The sequence below is a fragment of the Candoia aspera genome, chromosome 2 (genome assembly GCF_035149785.1).
Source record: "Candoia aspera isolate rCanAsp1 chromosome 2, rCanAsp1.hap2, whole genome shotgun sequence".
Classification (NCBI taxonomy): domain Eukaryota; kingdom Metazoa; phylum Chordata; class Lepidosauria; order Squamata; family Boidae; genus Candoia; species Candoia aspera.
In genome coordinates, this window is record NC_086154.1 from 476,991 (window position 1) to 496,387 (window position 19,397).

The 19,397-nt window shown below is 53.4% G+C and overlaps 1 protein-coding gene across 1 annotated transcript; it reads left to right on the forward strand.

Moving 5' to 3' along the window:
- Positions 1-1,553: 1,553 nt before the first annotated feature.
- On the forward strand, positions 1,554-17,596 carry LOC134492043 (zinc finger protein ZFP2-like). The gene is made up of 3 exons (XM_063296164.1): positions 1,554-1,622; positions 1,943-3,564; positions 15,451-17,596. Exons 2-3 carry the CDS (start codon positions 2,158-2,160, stop codon positions 16,567-16,569), a joined length of 2,526 nt encoding a protein of 841 aa, XP_063152234.1. The 5' UTR covers positions 1,554-1,622; positions 1,943-2,157; the 3' UTR covers positions 16,570-17,596.
- The last annotated feature ends 1,801 nt before the right edge of the window (positions 17,597-19,397 follow it).

Consider the following 19,397-nt stretch of genomic DNA (forward strand, 5'->3'; position numbering starts at 1 on the left):
TGTTGATAGCTGGAGAGAATGTGTTCTGGTCTTTTTGCTTACTCCTTAGCTTTTTTATTGTCTCTTTTGAATGATGTATAAATGTGGTTTAGGCATCTATGTGTCTATTGATGGCCAAGTTGTCTGAATGCCAAGCTTCCCTAGCGTTTTTGGATTTGGCTTGGTCTAGGATGCTGACAGTTTCCTGGTTGAAAGTATGGTTGAGTCTGTCCATGTGTGGTGAGATTAGGGAGTTTTCATCGTGTCTTCTGACTGGCAGTTGGTTTGTGTGCTACGGTGATGCCATGTGGTTGTAACAGTCTGTTGGTAGTTTCTGAGATGTTTCTGATGTACGGCAGTGTTATCCTTTTCATAGTTTCCATTGGTTGGGTTGTGGTGGGTTGGGTGGTGAGGCACTTTTTGATAAAGTTGAGCGGGTATCCATTTTGTTGGAGGATGTTGTACCGATGTTTTTTTTCTTTTTTCTGGTGTTCTGGGTGGCTGCAGTGTGTAAGTGCTCATTTGAATAATGTTCTTACACAGCTTCTCTTGTGGGAGGTTGGATTGTTACTTTGGTAGTGGAGCACTTCGTTGGTGTGGGTAGCTTTCCTGTAGACTTGTCTTTCTAACTTACCATAATTTCCTCTACTGATGAGGATGTCCAGGAATGATATATGAATTGGACTTGCATCCCCCATCTGTATCTGGGACCAGAGACCACTAAGAAAACTGCTGAAAGCATGGATGGATGGATGGTGGGGAAGTTTCTCAGTCCTAGTGGGGAGAGAAGGGGGAGGAGGACAAACTTCCTGGTGGGCGTCCTCCATCGTCCCAGGGTGGAGAAAGGCAGGCAGAAGCTCAATTGGTGCAGCACACGGCCCTACTCTCTGCAGGGGACTTTGGATCCAGGGGGCAGGAAATATATGGAGTGGGGTGAAGAGACCACCAGAAGCTCTCTGGGCTGGAGTGGAAGCAACATCCATGCCTCCGTCTCGAGGGAGACGGATGGGGGCACGATAAGGATGTGGGGAGGGGGGCACGATAAGGCTGTCTGGACTGATGCTCCTGGGGTCTCCCAGCCTTCGGAGCAGCCCTGGCCGGCATGGGGGGGACTGGCCCTCGGGGGGGGGGAGGGGGGCGTGGCCTGCTGGGGCTCCCCGGTCCGGCACCCTTTCGAGCCCCAGGAAGGAGGGAAGGAAGGAAGGAGGGAAGACGCTCCAGGAGGCGGGGAGGGTTTCACCCCCCAAAGGAGAGCCACGCCCGGCGGGAGCGCAGGACTCTCAGCTGCAGCGGCGGCGGCGCACCCTCGGGAGACCCGAAGGGACAGGTCGGGGTGGAGGGTCGCGGGGGGTCCGTCGGGGCGGCCCGGAGTCCAGCCACGGCCCCGCCCACGCCTTCGGGGGAGGCCGGACGAGCGGGCGTTGCAGCCCCGCGGCGCTAGATGGCGCTCTCGGGCTGAGCGACGCCCGCCCGGGAAGCCTCGGTCCGGCAGCGGCTGCAGCGATAGAGGACTGGACGGCTAGAGGGGACGTCGGTGGAGAGGAGGGCAGGGGCACTTCCTGTTCCGGCTTCCGCCTGGGGGAGCGGCTGGAGGGTCGCCGCGCGGTCTGGCCGGGCCGGAGCAGCCGCCGCAGCCGCGGGAGGTGAGCGGGGGGCGGGCAGGGGGGGCGCCGGGGCTGTTCCGGGCCCTCCGCGGGGCGTTCGCCGGTGTTGCGCGCCTCGAGGCCGGTGCGCGCCCTTTTGCGGCGGTCGCAGGTTCGGAGAGCGAATTCCAGGATTCGAACTCGGCTCTCGCTGGTCTTCTATGTGGCAAATGAGCTATAATGAATGTTAGAGGTTAATCTGCCCTTCTGGCACTTTTCCTTTTTCATTGCAACCTATGCTTTTTTGTTGTTGTTTGCACGTGCTGTGCAGCCGTTTTATAGGTAATAATGAAAGTAACACTTTTATGTGACTCTTATAGGCAAAAAGAATGCCAAAAAGAGCCTGCTCGACGACCGAGAATCACAAGCAGCTTTAAAAAGGAAAGCAAATCAAGCCAGCAATCAAATCTTCTCCACTTTCTCCAGAGAACCCCAAAACTCTTCTTCCCCAGCAAAAGACAGATGAGGGAGAGAAAAACAAGAGGAGAGGGTTTTTCAGCTGGACAAAATTGAATATGTTGAACTCAAATATTACATGAAAAGGTCAAGGATGATAATTTCTAACTTGAGAGAAAAAGGAGGAAATATCTGTAAGTCAGTGGGGAGGAAGAGGTCTCTTGGATGGCCACTTATGGGAGAGATTACGCAAGCCTCACCCTGTGACGAAGGAAACAGTCGCTTGAATGGAAGCACCACCACACAAGGGATCAGAAATAGTCTTGGTCTCCTTCAGAATCCAAGAATACCACTGGTGGAAAAGCCCCACAGAGGTGTATTTTGTGGGGAAAGCACAGATTACGGATCACAGCTGATCATGCACAAGAGAACTCACACTGGGGAAAAACTCTATGAATATCTGGACTGTGGAAAAAGTTTCAGTCCGAAATCCAACCTGGTGATAGACCAGAGGACTCGCACAGAAGAGAAACCGTATGAGTGTCCGGATTGTGGGAAAAGTTTCATTCTGAATTTTCACCTGGTTATACACCAGAGGACTCACAAAGGAGAGAAACCGTATGAGTGTCCGGATTGTGGGAAAAGTTTCAATCAGAATTCCTCCCTGTTGCAACACCAGAGGACTCACACAGGAAACAAACCATATCAGTGTCCAGATTGTGGGAAAAGTTACATTTGGAATTCTGAGGTGGTGATACACCAGAGGATTCACACAGGAGAGAAACTGTATGAGTGTCCGGATTTTGGAAAAAGTTTCAGTCAGAATTCCTCCCTGATGCAGCACCAGAGGACTCACACAGGGGAGAAACCGTATGAGTGTCCAGATTGTGGGAAAAGTTTCGGTTTCAAGTCCAGCCTGGTGATACACCAGAGGACTCACACAGGAGAGAAACCGTACGAGTGTCCGGATTGTGGGAAAAGTTTCAGTCAGAATTCCTCCCTGATGCAGCACCAGAGGACTCACACAGGGGAGAAACCGTATGAGTGTCCGGATTGTGGGAAAGGTTTCAGTCAGAGTTCACACCTGGTGATACACCAGAGGACTCACACAGGAGAGAAACCGTATGAGTGTCCAGATTGTGGGAAAAGTTACATTCGGAATTCCGACCTGGTGATACACCAGAGGACTCACACAGGAGAGAAACCGTATGAGTGTCCAGATTGTGGGAAAAGTTTCGGTTTCAAGGCCAGCCTGGTGATACACCAGAGGACTCACACAGGAGAGAAACCGTATGAGTGTCCGGATTGTGGGAAAAGTTTCAGTCAAAATTCCTCCCTGATGCAACACCAGAGGACTCACACAGGAGAGAAACCATATGAGTGTCCGGATTGTGGGAAAAGTTACGTTCGGAATTCCGACCTGGTGATACACCAGAGGACTCACACAGGAGAGAAACCGTATAAGTGTCCGGATTGTGGGAAAAGTTACATTCGGAATTCAAGCCTGGTGATACACCAGAGGACTCACACAGGGGAGAAACCGTATGTGTGTCCAGATTGTGAGAAAAGTTTTGGTGATCATTCCTCCCTGGTTCAACACCAGAGGATTCACCAGAGGACTCACACAGGAGAGAAATCATATGAGTTTCTGGATTGTGGGAAAAGTTTTAGTTTGAAGTCCAACCTGGTGATGCACCAGAGGACTCACACAGGAGAGAAACCATGTGAGTGTCCGGATTGTGGGAAAAGTTTCAGTTTCAAGTCCAAGCTTGTGATACACCAGAGGACTCACACGGGAGAGAAACCATATGAGTGTCCAGATTGTGGGAAAAGTTTCAGTACTAGGTCTATCCTCATAAATCATGTAGGTTTACACATTGGAGAGAAACCATTCAAATGCCCAGACTGTGGACGGTGCTTCACAACAAGTTCCTCCCTTAGCAAACACAAGAAAACCCACATAGGGCAGAAGGTGATGAGTGTAGAGGAGGCTTGAATCACTTCTCATTTCCCATTGGACATCCAGCTGAAGAGTTAATTCATTTCTGGGCTGATATGTTTAGTCCCCAGACCAGGAGGGGAGAGAGGGCCTTACCACACTGGACTGTGATGGGGGCCTCCAGGCTGGCGTGCCCCACCTGGCAAGCGTAGACGTCCCTCCGCTCGGGCCGGGTCTCCAGCATCACCTGGCGCTGGTAGGTCCAGTCTCCGTTCTGCAGCTCCTCCCCGAAGGCGACGCCCTCCTTTTCCGGCCGCCCGTTCTTCAGCCACCAGACGTCGATCTCCCAGAGGTAAAAGCCCGTTGCGGTGCAGAAGAGGATGGTGTTGGGGGACGCGGGGGTCTGCCTTGGTGGGGGAGAGGGTGACGGTGGACTTGGCTGGGGAGGAGGAGGAGGGACGTGGGAGGCACAGCAGGGCCCGGAAGGGAAGAGACCCCAGACCACACTCTGCCTGCAGCCAGCCGGCCCCCTTCCAGGCCACAGGAATTGCGCGTTCCCAGGGAAAGGACATGGCAAGGGGTCCGACTCCCTGGTGCCAGCTTCTGCCCAGGTGTTGGCGGCAGGGAGGGTGGAAGGGACCCCAGGGGGATCTTGGGGAATGGGAAGGCGGGAGGGGCAGTTAGGGAATGAGGAGGTCAGGTAGATTCCAGGATCACAGCAGAGCCTTGGAGAGGATCCCTCTTGATCTCCTCCTTCACCAAAGTGGCACAACTCTTGGGTGGATGAACGGAGGGCTGGATGGGCTCCCCTCCAGCTCAGAGTAGTTTGTTAGCAACGTTTTTGAGTGAGATGGGCGGTGACGAAATTTGAAATATAAAGAAATTATAAATAAACAGATCAAAGGTTTCTTACAGTTGAGGTTTCTTTTAGTAATGTTTAATTATATCCTGCCTAAGAACATTACATTTTTAAATGTTTTGTTTTTTTTGTAATTAAAACATGGGATCTAGTCTAGTTGCCACTCAGACAAATATGTGTTTTTTTTCCGTGATAAGCACATTTGCACCTTAGATCATTAAACATCTTTCTAAAATAGCTAAAAGAAGGCAGTTTCTTTACAAATTGAAATTCATGACTTTTTTTTTTTTTTACAAGAAATGCAAATTCTTCTGAATGGGAAAATTCTTTTAGCAAGAAAATGGATGGAGCAGATTGAAATCAGTGGAAATTCAAAATATAAAATGTGGCAATTTCAGTGAAAACATCTTCAAAATTTATAGATTAATTTCAGTAGTTAAAAAAGGAGATCATCAGATGCCATAAATAATTGAGTTGCTGGGCAGGGACTTTAATTCAGCTTTGGAACCACCATTGGATCGGAACAAGATTACTTTTTTCTTTTTAAGGACCCCCAGAGACACAACATCCTCCCTATCCATCCAGGAATTTAATTTAATTTAATTTAATTTAATAGACATATGGAGAACTCTTAATTTAAAACAGCAAGAATATACATTTTATCTCCTCACATTGCACATGTTCAAGATTTATTTTTTAGTATCAAGTTTGATGGTGTCATGCGCTGCCTCCCCCTGAATAACATTCAGACACTGTCTTGCGAATCAGGCTCTGGTTTATTGCAGGGCAGGTACAGCGTTGGTAGAAAAAAGCTGAGAGTGACAGGAGCGCGCCGGTGCGGGGTTTAAATACCCCGCGCCGGTCAGCGCCCCCTCGCTCACGGTCACGTCACCCCCCTTTGTCCCATGCGTTGCCCTGCCGGTGGGTGAGGGTTTCCGGGATCGCCCATCATCAGGTTTCCATTCTTCTGCTGATTGCTCTCAGCTGGGCGATCCCCGTTGTATTGCCGCTGATGGTTTGGGTGGCTCCGTGATTCATTTGGCTATTGTTTGTTGGCCGTTAGTCGTTGTAGGTTGATGGCTACTTAACTTGTACCCCTTCACCTATTTCCTTGTCATTGTCATGAGTGCCATTGCGCTGATGACTTTAGCTCAACGGCACTCATGACATACTGCCCCCTTTCCGAATAGTGTTCTCCCCCGGGTTTCTGGGTTTTCCCCGTGGAGCTGTCAAAACGCCACTTTTTTTTTTTTTTTTTTTCAAAGTTCCCGCCGGAGTAGTTGTCGCCCCTCCCTTTGCTCCTCCCTCTACCACGTGCCTTCCCAGGGTGTGTCCATGGTGCGCATGCTCGGGTTCTGACCTGGCGTGCGCATGCTCCAACCACACCCTGTTTGTTTGGCTCAGTTCGGCGAGGCGAGAGGCGTGGCTGGTCGGGTGCTTCTCAGCTCCAGGTAGGGCCCTTCTTTTCTTATTTAGAGTGCGTCGCCTTTGTTGTGTCTCCTGGGCGTTGCCCCCAGGTTGCCCTGTTGACTTGCTTGCCACTCCCCCGCGGCCGGGGGGCGGGGGGAGGGTGCTGGCGATCGTTTGTCACCACCCCGTGGGCCCGGGGCGGGGGGAGTGAGTCCCGGGGGGGGAAGGTCCACCCAAGTCGCGGGCTTGGGGGGGGCCCTTTCCCTTGGGGCACGGGAGGCGGGGGGAGGCCTGCGGGGGGGTTTGGTTTTGCTGACCTTGGTTGCGGTTTGTCGGGGTATGCCCGGTGAAATGCTCTGGTCAGGTCAGGCGCGTTAACGTTGTGCGCCGCCACCCATTCCGGGTGGGGGAAGTGTTTCCACCTGACCAGATAGTGTAGAGTTCCTCGTTGCTTGCGGGAGTCGAGGATGTCCCTTATCTCGAAGTGGTGTTGCCCGTCGATCATAAGCGGTGCGGGCTGTGGCGTGCTTGGGTGCCATCGGGAGGTGGTTGCCGGTTTTAGGAGGCTGGTGTGGAACACCGGGTGGAGCCTCCGGAGGTTGTGTGGCAGGTCCAGGCGTATTGCTACCGGGTTCACTATTTGCGTGACTCGGAACGGCCCGATGTACTTAGGCCCCAGTTTTTTCGAGGGTTGGGTTGACTTTAGGAACTTGGTGGATAGATAGGCCATATCCCCCGCCTGGAACGTCGGTTGTTGGCGCCGGTGCTTGTCGGCCTGCTCTTTGTAAGCAGCCTGTGCCTCCTTCAGCGCCGCCGTGATTACTGGCCATGCTTCCGCGATCTTCCGTCCCCAGTCGCTGGCGTCCACCTGTGGTTCCGGGGGTTGAGGTAGCTCCGGTATGGGGACGAAGTCGCGCCCCGAGACTACTTCGAACGGAGTTTTCCCCGTGCTCGTGTGGACGGCGTTGTTGTATGCGACTTCGGCGAACGGGAGCAGTTCAGCCCAGTCGTCTTGGTGGTAGTTCGTATATGATCGTATAAATTGCTCTAAGGTGGCATTAAGAACCTCAGTGGCTCCGTCCGTCTGCGGATGCCAAGCCGTAGATAGGGCCTGTTGGGTCCCCGTCAGCTTCAGGAAGGCCCGCCAGAATTTGGAGGTGAACTGTGTGCCCCTGTCGGTCACCACACGTGCGGGACATCCGTGTAGCCTGTACACGTGGATGAGGAAGAGTTTGGCTAGTTGTTGTGAGGATGGGACCGACGTGCAGGGGATGAAGTGGGCCTGCTTTGAGAAGTAGTCCTTCACCACCCAAATGGCCGTTTTCTTCTGGCTGGGTGGGAGGTCCACTATAAAATCCATAGAGATTTCCTCCCATGGGCGGGAGGGTTCTGCCACCCGTTGCAATAGCCCCGCGGGTTTGCCTGGTGCCCGTTTGGCCCTAGCGCACGTTGGGCAGGACGCCACGTAGGTTTTTACGTCTCGCCTGAGCGCGGGCCACCAGAATTGGCGCCGTGTTAGGTGTAGGGTCTTGAGGAACCCAAAGTGTCCCGCTTGCTTGGCGTCGTGTGACCTATGCAAGATCGCCTGGCGTTGCGAGTCCGGGACGTAGATTCTGCCTTCCCCCCATGCCAGGTCTTGCGCCATCGTTACCTTGTCGGGGTTCGCCAGGAACCAGGGGTCGGTTTTGAGGGCGGCGGCGAGGTCCGTGCGCATTCCCCCTGGTAGTTGCGGTTGGCTTCTTTCCGTCGCCGGTTGTCCCGCCGTCGGCTGCGCCGTAGCGTCGAGCTGCCTCCGTGCGCCGCTTCGGGTGGTCACGGCCATCCCCAGTTGCGAGGCGGATAGGACCGTCCCAATGGTGTCTGGGGCGGGCTCTTCGTCTTGGGGCAGTCGGGAGAGGGCGTCGGCCAGGAAGTTCTTCTTGCCCGGCATGAACTTCAGCTGGAAATCAAAGCGGCTGAAGAATTGGGCCCATCGGACCTGTTTTGGGCTAAGGCGTCTAGGCGTTCGTAGGGCCTCGAGGTTCCGGTGGTCCGTCCAGACCTCGAATGGTTGGGTGGCTCCCTCGAGTAGGTGTCGCCATGTCTCTAGTGCCGATTTCACCGCGAAGGCTTCTTTCTCCCAGACGTGCCATCGCCTCTCTGTCTCGGAGAACTTCCTTGACAGGTAGGCGCATGGTTTCAGGAGCCCCGTGGAGTCTTTCTGTAGTAGGATGGCTCCCAGGGAGAAGTCTGAGGCGTCGGCTTGGACCACGAACGGCCGTTCTGGGTCCGGGTGCGCGAGGATTGGCTCCGTAGTGAACAGCGCTTTCAGCTTGTCGAATGCGGTCTGGCACGCGGGAGTCCAATTCAGCACTGTGCCTGGGTTCTTGGCGCGTCGGGTGTCCCCCACCCCTTTGGTTTTGAGGAGGTCCGTTAAGGGGAGGGCTATCTCAGCGAACCCCCGGGCGAATGACCTGTAGAAATTCGCGAATCCCAGGAAGCTCTGTAGTTGCCGTCTGTTGCGGGGCCGCTCCCAGTTTAGCACCGCTTCGACTTTTGCGGGGTCCATTTCGATGCCGTCCCCGGAGATTCGATACCCCAAATAGTCTAGGCGCTCTTTGTGAAACTCGCACTTTGTAGGCTTCGCATAGAGCTGCGCCCTTCTGAGCTTGTCGAGGACTTGCCTGACTAAGGTTACGTGTTCCTCGTGTGTTTTTGTGTAAATAAGGACGTCGTCGATGTAGACCAGGACCCCTTTAAACAGATGTTCATGCAGTACCTCATTGATGAGCTGCATGAACACCCCAGGGGCCCCCGCGAGTCCGAAGGGCAGTACCTTGTACTGGAAAGCGCCTAGGGGGCAGTTAAACGCCGTCTTCCATTCGTCCCCCTCCCTGATTCGGATGCGATAGTACGCCTCGCACAGGTCCAATTTGGAAAAGACTTTGCCCGTGGACAGGTGGGCGAGCATGTCCTTCACCAGGGGTAAGGGATATTTGTTGGACAGGGAAGCCGCGTTTAGGCCCCGGTAGTCGGTACAGAGCCGTAGGGTCCCGTCTTTCTTCTCCCGGAATAAGACGGGGGCTCCGACCGGTGAGCATGCTGGCTCTATGAATCCCCTGTCTAGGTTTTTATCGAACTCCCGGAGGGTTGCCATCTCCTTCGGGGTCATCGAATAGATCTTTGGTCTAGGTAAGGGGACGTCGGGCAGTAGGTCGATCCGGCAATCCGTCTTGCGGTGGGGGGGTAGTTGGTCCGCCTCTGCCTCTCCGAAGACCTCGGAGAAGTCGGCGTATTGTTCTGGTAGGTCTGCTGTGGTAGCGGCGTTGTCTTGTGTGGTCGCCTCCGCTCGTCCTACCGTGGGGTTGCTTTTGCCAGCTGGTACTGGTGCTCGATACTCGCCGTCGCCGAATGTGAAGGTGCGGGTCGCCCAGTTGATCCGCGGGTTGTTTTTCGCGAGCCATGGCATCCCCAGGACTGCAATGGGCCGTCCGATGTGCGTGACTACGAACGATGTGCGCTCGGTGTGAGTGCCCATTTGCAGGGTGACCGGCTCGGTTTGTAGCGTGGCTGGTTTTCCTCCCGCTGTAGAGCCGTCCAGCTGGTGGAATGCCAGCGGCGTGGGGAGGGGGAAGCAGCGGAGGTCGAGTTTGGCGACTAGGTCGGGGTGGATGAGGTTTTTTGAGCACCCCGAGTCCACTAGTGCCGCGGCCGTGGTGGCTCCGTTTCCGGTAGAGAGTTGAATTGCTGCCACTATTACGGAGCTTTTGTCGTTTTGTTGAGGTGGTCCGCGTTGCTGTCCCACCGCCTGCCTCGCCACGCGTCTCAGAGCAGGCGGGGAGCATTTCCCGCCGGCTGGTCGGGGTCGGTATTGTCCTCTTCCCCCCAGTAAGCGTCCCAGCCCTCTTTCGGTGTCGCTGTGGCCACGGTCATTCGGCGGTGAGGCGGCGGCCCCGGGTTGGGTGGTTTGGGGCTAATTTTCGGGGTGGGTTTGGGCGCGCTGGTCGGCGGTCGGTTGGCGAAGCAATCCGCCGTCTTGTGCCCTAATTTGCCACACCTCCCGCAGGGCTCCCGGTTGAACTTCTTTTTAGGGTATATGGGGCCGGCCATCCCCCCGTGTGGTGCGGGTACCTTTTTCCCGGCATCGTTTGTGTCTTCCGTGGTTGTCATGAGGAAGGTGCGGTGCGCGTGTTCGGCTTTCCCCGCGAGGTGGATCCACCCGTGTAACGTTTCTGGGTCGTCGCGGTAGAGGGCCCATTGGAGAACGTCGCGGTTGAGCCCCCTTTTGAAGATTTCCAGCAGGGTGGTCTCGGACCAGTCGCTGACCTTCCCCGCGAGGGCTTTGAACTCCAGGGCGTAGTCAGGGACCGTGCGGGTGCCCTGTTTAAGTCTTTGGAGTGCGCTTTTCGCCCGTACTTTGGCTAGGGGGTCTTCGAAGTAGTTTTTCATCTCTTTGATGAAAGCAGGGAAGGTGGCGAGGGCGGGGGAGCTGGACTCGTACAGTTGGACGTACCAGTCCGCCGCCCTGTCTTGGAGTTTGATCGCCACGGCGGCGATCTTGTCGGCCTCGGAGTCATAGGAGTGTCCGTGCCTCCCCATGAACTCCCTAGCGTTGGTCACAAAAAACGAGAGTTTTGTGGGGGTCCCATCGAAGAAGATGGGGAAGTCCTTTGGGGCCCGGGCGTTTTGTGCGGCCCCGCCTCTCGCTTCTCGGGGTGTGGTGTCGGCCGCCTGTGCCGTCTGCTGGCCCTCCGCTGGCCCGTGTGGGTTCGATGCTTCGCTCGGGGTGTGGGCTTGTGCGGGGACGTCGTTGGGTGGCGCGGGGGGCATAAGCGCCTGGAGCATGGTCCGGAGTTCCGTCAGCTGAGCCCGCATGGCCGCGAGTTCAGCTCGTGCCTCCTCGTCCACAGCCCGCGCCGCCGCTGGGGCCGGTTCCGTTGGCGCGTCCTCGGGGGTGGGTTGCCGGCGGGGTTCATCGTCCCTCTGCCGCGGGTCCGCTTCCTCCGCCGTCTGATGGGTGTCTCCGTCGTCCTCCTCCGTGTCGAGCGCCGTGGGGCTGTCGCTCCACGCCCGTTGCTGGGGTGCGATGTGGGGCGCGGGGTCCTCCGCTGGTTTCGGAAGTCGTGCTGCTCCCTCCCGCGGTCGGGTTGCCTCCGTCGCCATCTCCCCTTGGGGTTGGAGCTGAGGCTCGGGTCGGGTGGGGTGGGCGTCCATGGCTCCGGGAGTCCGCGGTGCCTCTGGCCTTGGTCGGTCCTCCTCTGTCTCTTGCCGCGCGGCTCGCCCTCCTTGCCCGCGCCGTTCCGGCCTCATCTTGCTGGTCTTCTCGCCGTCTACTCCTCCCGCGGCTCGTTGTCGTCCGGTGGGGCTCGGCGAGGCTGAGTTTATGACTCTCAGCTTTATGTCATGCGCTGCCTCCCCCTGAATAACATTCAGACACTGTCTTGCGAATCAGGCTCTGGTTTATTGCAGGGCAGGTACAGCGTTGGTAGAAAAAAGCTGAGAGTGACAGGAGCGCGCCGGTGCGGGGTTTAAATACCCCGCGCCGGTCAGCGCCCCCTCGCTCACGGTCACGTCACCCCCCTTTGTCCCATGCGTTGCCCTGCCGGTGGGTGAGGGTTTCCGGGATCGCCCATCATCAGGTTTCCATTCTTCTGCTGATTGCTCTCAGCTGGGCGATCCCCGTTGTATTGCCGCTGATGGTTTGGGTGGCTCCGTGATTCATTTGGCTATTGTTTGTTGGCCGTTAGTCGTTGTAGGTTGATGGCTACTTAACTTGTACCCCTTCACCTATTTCCTTGTCATTGTCATGAGTGCCATTGCGCTGATGACTTTAGCTCAACGGCACTCATGACAGATGGTTAATGTAGTAAAAAAATGAAATGCTGGTTTAATTCTGATCAAGCACTTTTAGAATTGATGCTGAATTTGGATAAATTTATTGCAGTTAGCGAGAAATGGGAAGTTGATGCTCCTTTGTTGCAGTTCATTGAACAACAACATTTAAGACACAGACATTTCTTATGGAAGAAACATATTTAATTCTGAGGTAACACATTATTTTTGGAAAACTTGGGCTCCGAACGGGAATATTAACAGTTCCTGAGGTTTTACCAAAGGAATATAATTTCCCTGAAAAGGCCAAACGGCAACAGGTGCAGCTAAATCACTTGATCTGCACAATACTTGGCCGCTGAAGCCCTATCAGTTGATAAATAAATAACTTCGTTATTAGACAAAAAATTAAAATTACAAAAATTTGGGCAACGTGCTAGAAATTTGGAACAGAGAATCAGGCTATCCTATATTAAACACTGCATGGCTTCGGGTTTTAATGAACGTTGGATGTGTTTCTTATCACCTGAATCTATTTTAATGTCTGTATTTTTTTTTAAAAATTCTGCCCCCAAATCAGGAACTTTCCAGCTATGAAGACGGAAGCGATTTGGCTGAAGGTGAAGCTGAGCCTGTGGCAAAAAAGGTGGTTTCAAGGGGGGCTTTTCTCCCAGAGCCCAAAAATTGGCTTAAGAATATTTCTTGGCCTTTGAATCAGCTTTTTCTCAAGGCAGAGGAAAAAGTACATAAATCATTCCATATAATTGTGGTTTATATCTTGGTTTAAACACTGAATCATGATTATAATTTCTAGCTTGTGTCCTTTACTTGTTTATTTCCTTGTTTGCTGGATTTAGAAGTTGCTGGACTCCAAATGACTCTGAATAAATAATAAAGAATAAAAAGGAGCAAAACAGCCAGAGAAACCGTACGAGGACAGGGGATACGGCCTTGCTAATTCCCTTTTCCAAACCTTGGGAAATTGACTTTTTATCCTAAAATGCCAAACACACCATTTCTGGGGCCCAGGAAGAAAAGTGAAATGGACTCCTGGCAGGAAAGAAGGACAGGGAGGCCCTTTGATCAAGTGCTAAGTAAATATTGAGAGGAGGGAGATGTTGCTGGATTCTCCCCCCGCCCCAAAGAGGAATATTTCGTAGATCTGGGAGTGTGGAATAAAGAGGGAGTAAATCTTTATAAGGGAAATTTAATGGATTAAAGGAAAGGGGGGTCCCGGCATCCCCCACCCCAGCAAGCCCCTCCCTTCTCCAGTTAACCAGACACTCCATCTTGGCTGTCTCGTAGTTGTGCCGGCCTCCGGTACCACAGCCGATTCCTCCTGCTGCTCCAGGGGTTGGCTGAGGGCCTGAGAAAGACCCCCGCCCGATGCACACACCCTCCCTCCATTGGGGGTGTGGGAGGAATCTTATTTTAATCTTAATTAATCTTATCTTAATCCGCCCCAGTGGGAGAAGCTCCAATGCCTTCCTTCGGCAGCAGTGGCCCACCCCGCAGGGCTGTCGCTCCCTCAAGACGCCCCCTGGAGGAGGGAGGGGGAAGTTTGTTGGTGCCAGTGGGGAGGGAAGGGGGAGGGGGACGAACTTCCTGGTGGGCGTCCTCCATCCTCCCAGGGTGGAGAAAGGCAGGCAGAAGCTCAATTGGTGCAGCACACGGCCCTACTCTCTGCAGCGAACTTTGGATCCAGGGGGAAGGAAATATATGGAGGGTGGGAAGGGACCACCAGAAGCTCTCTGGGCTGGAGAGGAAGCAACATCCATGCCTCCATCTCCCTCTTCCTGGGGGGGGGATGTGGGGAGGGGGGCACGATAAGGCTGTCTGGACTGATGCTCCTGGGGTCTCCCAGCCTTCGGAGCAGCCCTGGCCGGCACGGGGGGGACTGGCCCTCGGGGGGGGCGTGGCCTGCTGGGGCTCCCCGGTCCGGCACCCTTTCGAGCCCCAGGAAGGAGGGAAGGAAGGAAGGAGGGAAGACGCTCCAGGAGGCGGGGAGGGTTTCACCCCCCAAAGGAGAGCCACGCCCGGCGGGAGCGCAGGACTCTCAGCTGCAGCGGCGGCGGCGCACCCTCGGCAGACCCGAAGGGACAGGTCGGGGTGGAGGGTCGCGGGGGGTCCGTCGGGGCGGCCCGGAGTCCAGCCACGGCCCCGCCCACGCCTTCGGGGGAGGCCGGACGAGCGTTGCAGCCCCGCGGCGCTAGATGGCGCTCTCGGGCTGAGCGACGCCCGCCCGGGAAGCCTCGGTCCGGCAGCGGCTGCAGCGATAGAGGACTGGACGGCTAGAGGGGACGTCGGTGGAGAGGAGGGCAGGGGCACTTCCTGTTCCGGTTTCCGCCAGGGGAGCGGCTGGAGGGTCGCCGCGCGGTCTGGCCGGGCCGGAGCAGCCGCCGCAGCTGCGGGAGGTGAGCAGGGGCGGGCGGGGGGGGGCGCCGGGGCTGTTCCGGGCCCTCCGCGGGGCGGGGCCAGAGGGGAGCTCCGCCAGCGCTGCCGGCGCCGCCCCGCCCCGCCCCGCCCCGCCCCGCCCCGCCCCGGACGGCGTTCGCCGGTGCTGCGCGCCTCGAGGCCGGTGCGCGCCCTTCTGCGGCGGTCGCAGGTTCGGAGAGCGAATTCCAGGATTCGAACTCGGCTCTCGCTGGTCTTCTATGTGGCAAATGAGCTATAATGAATGTTAGAGGTTGATCTGCCCTTCTGGCACTTCCCTTTTTCATTGCAACGTATGCTTTTTTGTTGTTGTTTGCACGTGCTGTGCAGCCGTTTTGTAGATAATAATGAAAGTAACAGTTTTATGTGACTCTTATAGGCAAAAAGGATGCCAAAAGGAGCCTGCTCGACGACCGAGAATCACAAGCAGCTTTAAAAAGGAAATCAAATCAAGCCAGCAATCAAATCTTCTCCACTTTCTCCAAAGAACCCCAAAATTCTTCTTCCCCAGCTGGGGACAGTAGAGGGAGAGAAAAACAGGAGGAGAGGGTTTTTGAGCTGGAAAAAATTGAATATGTTGAACTCAAATATTACATGAAAAGGTCAAGGATGATAATTTCTAACTTGAGAGAAAAAGGAGGAACTATCTGTAAGTCAGTGGGGAGAAAGAGGTCTCTTGGATGGCCATGTGGGGCAGACAGTCAGGCAAGCCTCACCCTGTGAGGAAGGAAAAAGTCGCTGGAATCGAAGCACCACCACAGAAGGGATCGAAAATAGCTTTTATCTCCTTGAGAATCCAAGAATATCAGCGGTGGAAAAGCCCCACAGAGGTTTATTTTGTGGGAAAAGCACAGATTACAGATCACAGCTGATTATGCATGAGAGGACCCACACCAGTGAGAAGCCCTACCAGTGTTCTCAGTACGGCAAAAGCTTTAGCAAGCATGCTGGTGAATCACAAGAGGACTCAAACCGGAGAGAAACTGTATGAGTGTCTAGATTGTGGGAAAAGTTTCAGTCGAAATTCCGAACTGATGATACACCAGAGGAGTCACACAGGAGAGAAACCGTATGAGTGTCCAGATTGTAGGAAAAGTTTCAGTCGGATTTCCTACCTTGTGCAACACCAGAGGACTCACACAGGAGAGAAACCGTATGAGTGTCTGGATTGTGGAAAAAGTTTCATTCGGAATTGTGAACTGATGATACACCAGAGGACTCATACAGGAGAGAAACCGTATGAGTGTCCGGACTGTGGGAAAAGTTTCAGTCGGATTTCCTATCTGGTGATACACCAGAGGACTCACACAGGAGAGAAACCATATCAGTGTCCAGATTGTGGGAAATGTTTCAGTCAGAATTCCCACCTGGTGATACACCAGAGGACTCACACAGGAGAGAAACCGTATGAGTGTCCGGATTGTGGGAAAAGTTTCAGTCGGATTTCCTACCTGGGGATACACCAGAGGACTCACACAGGAGAGAGACCGTATGAGTGTCTGGATTGTGGGAAAAGGTTCAATCAGAATTCCAACCTGGTGCAACACCAGAGGACTCACACAGGAAACAAACCATATCAGTGTCTGGATTGTGGGAAATGTTTCATTTGGAATTCCCACTCGGTGGTACGCCAGAGCACTCACAGAGGAGAGAGACCATATGAGTGTCTGGATTGTGGGAAAAGTTTCAGTCAGAATTCCCACCTGGTGATACACCAGGGGACTCACACAGGAGAGAAACCATATGAGTGTCCAGATTGTGGGAAAAGTTTCAGTCAGAATTCCCACCTGGTGATACACCAGAGGACTCACACAGGAGAGAAACCGTATGAGTGTCTGGATTGTGGGAAAAGTTTCAGTCAGAATTCCCACCTGGTGATACACCAGAGGACTCACACAGGAGAGAAACCGTACGAGTGTCCGGATTGTGGGAAAAGTTTCAGTACTAGGTCTGTCCTTATAAATCATGTAGCTTTACACATTGGAGAGAAACCATTCAAATGCCCAGACTGTGGACGGTGCTTCACACAACATTCCTCCCTTAGCAGACACAAGGAAATCCACATGAGGCAGAAGGTGATGAGTGTAGAGACGGCTTGAAAAGTTATTTCATTTCTGGGCTGATACGTTTAGTCAAATACGTCTCAGTATTAGAGATGAGGTAGGAGAGAAAAAAGTGGAAAATGTTAGTTTGAGAAAGGCTGGCTACACCTTTCTGGCTATCAGCAGAACTTCCCAGTCAGCTGGTACAGGCCCTAAAAGATATATGAAAAAAAGATCGGAGCACTCAGATTTTATGAGAGAAGATATTAGGGACGTTCGTGGCAGTGACAAAAACCCTTGTAAAGTTTCAGAGGGAAAGGCTGTTCTGCCTCGCAGTTGAAGGTGATGGAAAAGAGCTGCAGGAATACGGAGTTGAGGAGAAAAGGCATTGTGGTTCTGAGCGCAGGAAGGACCTTCAGGTTTAGGAACAGCCCCTGCTGTGATCGTGTTTGCCTCGCAGTGCCTGCTTGTTAGCTTTTTGTGGCTGTGGGTGACAGCAGCGCCAGGAGGCTGACCCCTTTGCTACATCCCCCTTGGTGGTGGGGATGGAGGAAAGAGTTGCCCGGTGGGAGAGGTTTCCTTTCCAGAAATGCATTGTGTAAGAACCATTTGTGGCTTTTGAGAAGGAAAAAAACTGGGTAGTGTCAGCGATGAGGGCCAAGATGAGGCAACGCTCCCTTCCCAAGACATGGGAGATGTTTCCATTTCTTTCACTCCTCTCTCTGGGCTTCTTTTTGAATTTTCCCCAGAAATCCCTACAAGTAAAGAGGAACATTATTTGGAGCCGCTAAGTGGCATTTTAGCTATGCAGATGAATGATCCTGATTTTGCTGAATTCAGAAGACACCAAAGAATTCAAGGTTTGTTCATTTCAGGAGCCCGATTCAGAGATCAGGTTATAATGCCTTTTTTCCCTAGGAGATGACTTTGTATATGATCCCTTTGCAGAAGGACACTGAAGAGCCGGGACCAGGCCGGGGGTGGGGAGGAAGCAAGAGGCTCTTTTGGCCTGAGCCTCAAGCTCTGAGTGGCTTCAAATTTAAAGGTGTGCAAAGTTGTTTAAAATACTCAAATTATATTTAATTCTATCCTCCTTCCTCTCTCTTGCTCTTTTTTGCTGCTGTATTTTTGGGCACACCTGTATACTTGGTGGCCAATGGAATACTGATGTCTTTGGGGAGTAAAATGGGAGAAGAGGACAGAGGGAATGGAATGGAATGACTTGGAAGAGGTCATGGCCGGCTGGCTGGCTACTGCAGTTGTTTATTGCAGATAGTCTGTTTCTTTTGATTACCATTCTGTGAAGACTTCGTATTTTTTCTTTCGGGAGATGTCTCATACGTACACCCAAACCCCCAGAAGGCAAAAAGTGGTGCAACAGTCTAAGGATAACATTAACAATAATTTATTTCATGCTTAAGAATTAAGTGCAGAAGAGAAAGAAAGAAATATTAAGTGAATTTGAATATGCAAAGATACAAAGTAGACCCGTTAAAAGTGACACTAAGGGAATGGTGGAATACCCAACAGGGAACCCCTTTACAATAAAAAGAATAGATAAATTTGGTCTGGTGGTTAAGGCAACAGGCTAGGAACCAGGAGACTGGGAGTTCTAGTCCCACCTTAGGTGTGGAAGCCAGCTGGGTGAAATAGGGCCAGTCCCTCTCTCTCAGCCCAACCCACTTCACAGGGTAGTGGTCGTGGGGAAAATAGGAGGAGGAAGGAGTATTAGGCATGTTCGCCACATTGAGTTATTTATAAAAATTTTCAGACCTTTGGAAATTGACTTTTTATCCTAAAATGCCAAACATACCATTTCTGGGGCCCAGGAAGAAAAGAGAAATGGACTCCTGGCCGGAAAGAGGGAGTGGGAAGGCTTTTCGCTCGATCGCTAAGAATCTATTTTGGAGGAGGGAGACGTTGCTGGAATCCCCCCCCCCCAAATCATCTTTGTGCCCTTTTCCGGAGGGGATCAAAGGGATCCCTGATTCTGGGCAGAAAGAGTTTGGATCCTGGGAAGAAGAGGAATATTTCGTAGATCTGGGAGTGTGGAATAAAGAGGGAGTAAATCTTTATAAGGGGAATTTAATGGATTAAAGGCAAAGGGGGTCCCAGCCTCCCCCTCCCCTAACCCTTGTGGGAAAAGTTACATTCGGAATTTCAACCTGGTGATACACCAGGGTTCAGATATCCCAATAGGAAGAAATCTCTCTGGAACCAATCAGGTCTCAGTAAAGTATTTCTTGATTGTAAGATACAGTTCCATCTCCTCTCCATCTAAAGACTCAAGTGAATAAGATTCCCCGGTTCCCTCCTTTTCCTTGCCCCTGGTTTCCACCTTTTGTTTGAAATTGAATATTTACAACTGCTGTTGGTTTACAACATGTTTCCCAGCTGCATTCTTCACTGTTCGTTTGCTGATAAGATGTTAGCCAGAACAGCTTGGCATCAGCTCTCTGGGTCAGTCAGTTTCTCACACAGCGATTAGTCCTCCCCCTTCCTCCTTTACAACTCCTGATAGAGGAGACCGACCAGAAGAGAGTTTTATGGGGGGTCCTTCCGGGGGGAGGCTGGAAGTGGGGGTTTAAGGGGAGAGGGCACCCAGGAGCAGCCCCTGGGTCTAAGCCTGGAGGGGGGTGCAGGGGTGACGGGTGGGGAGGCACAGCCCCACAGCCAGCGAGGGGACTTTTGGGGGTCCCTGGGCATCCCCCAGCCCATCAGGCCCAGGAGGGGGAGCAGAGGCAGCCCTGGGGATCTGGACCCCCTTGCAATCCCAGAGGTGGGGCCTGGCTGGAAAAGCTGGGGAGACGATCTCAGCACTTCTCCGGGCCAAACGGGAAGCCAGGGGCCTCAGGATCTGGGGGTTGTAGGAATAAGCCCTTTGT

Excerpts from the sequence above, each read along its gene's own strand:
- LOC134492043 (XM_063296164.1), top strand. The coding sequence starts at position 2,158 with ATGAAAAGGTCAAGGATGATAATTTCTAACTTGAGAGAAAAAGGAGGA. Across the intron at positions 3,565-15,450 it reads ACACAGGGGAGAAACCGTAT|AAACTGTATGAGTGTCTAGA; the intron begins GTGTGTCCAGAT and ends CAAACCGGAGAG.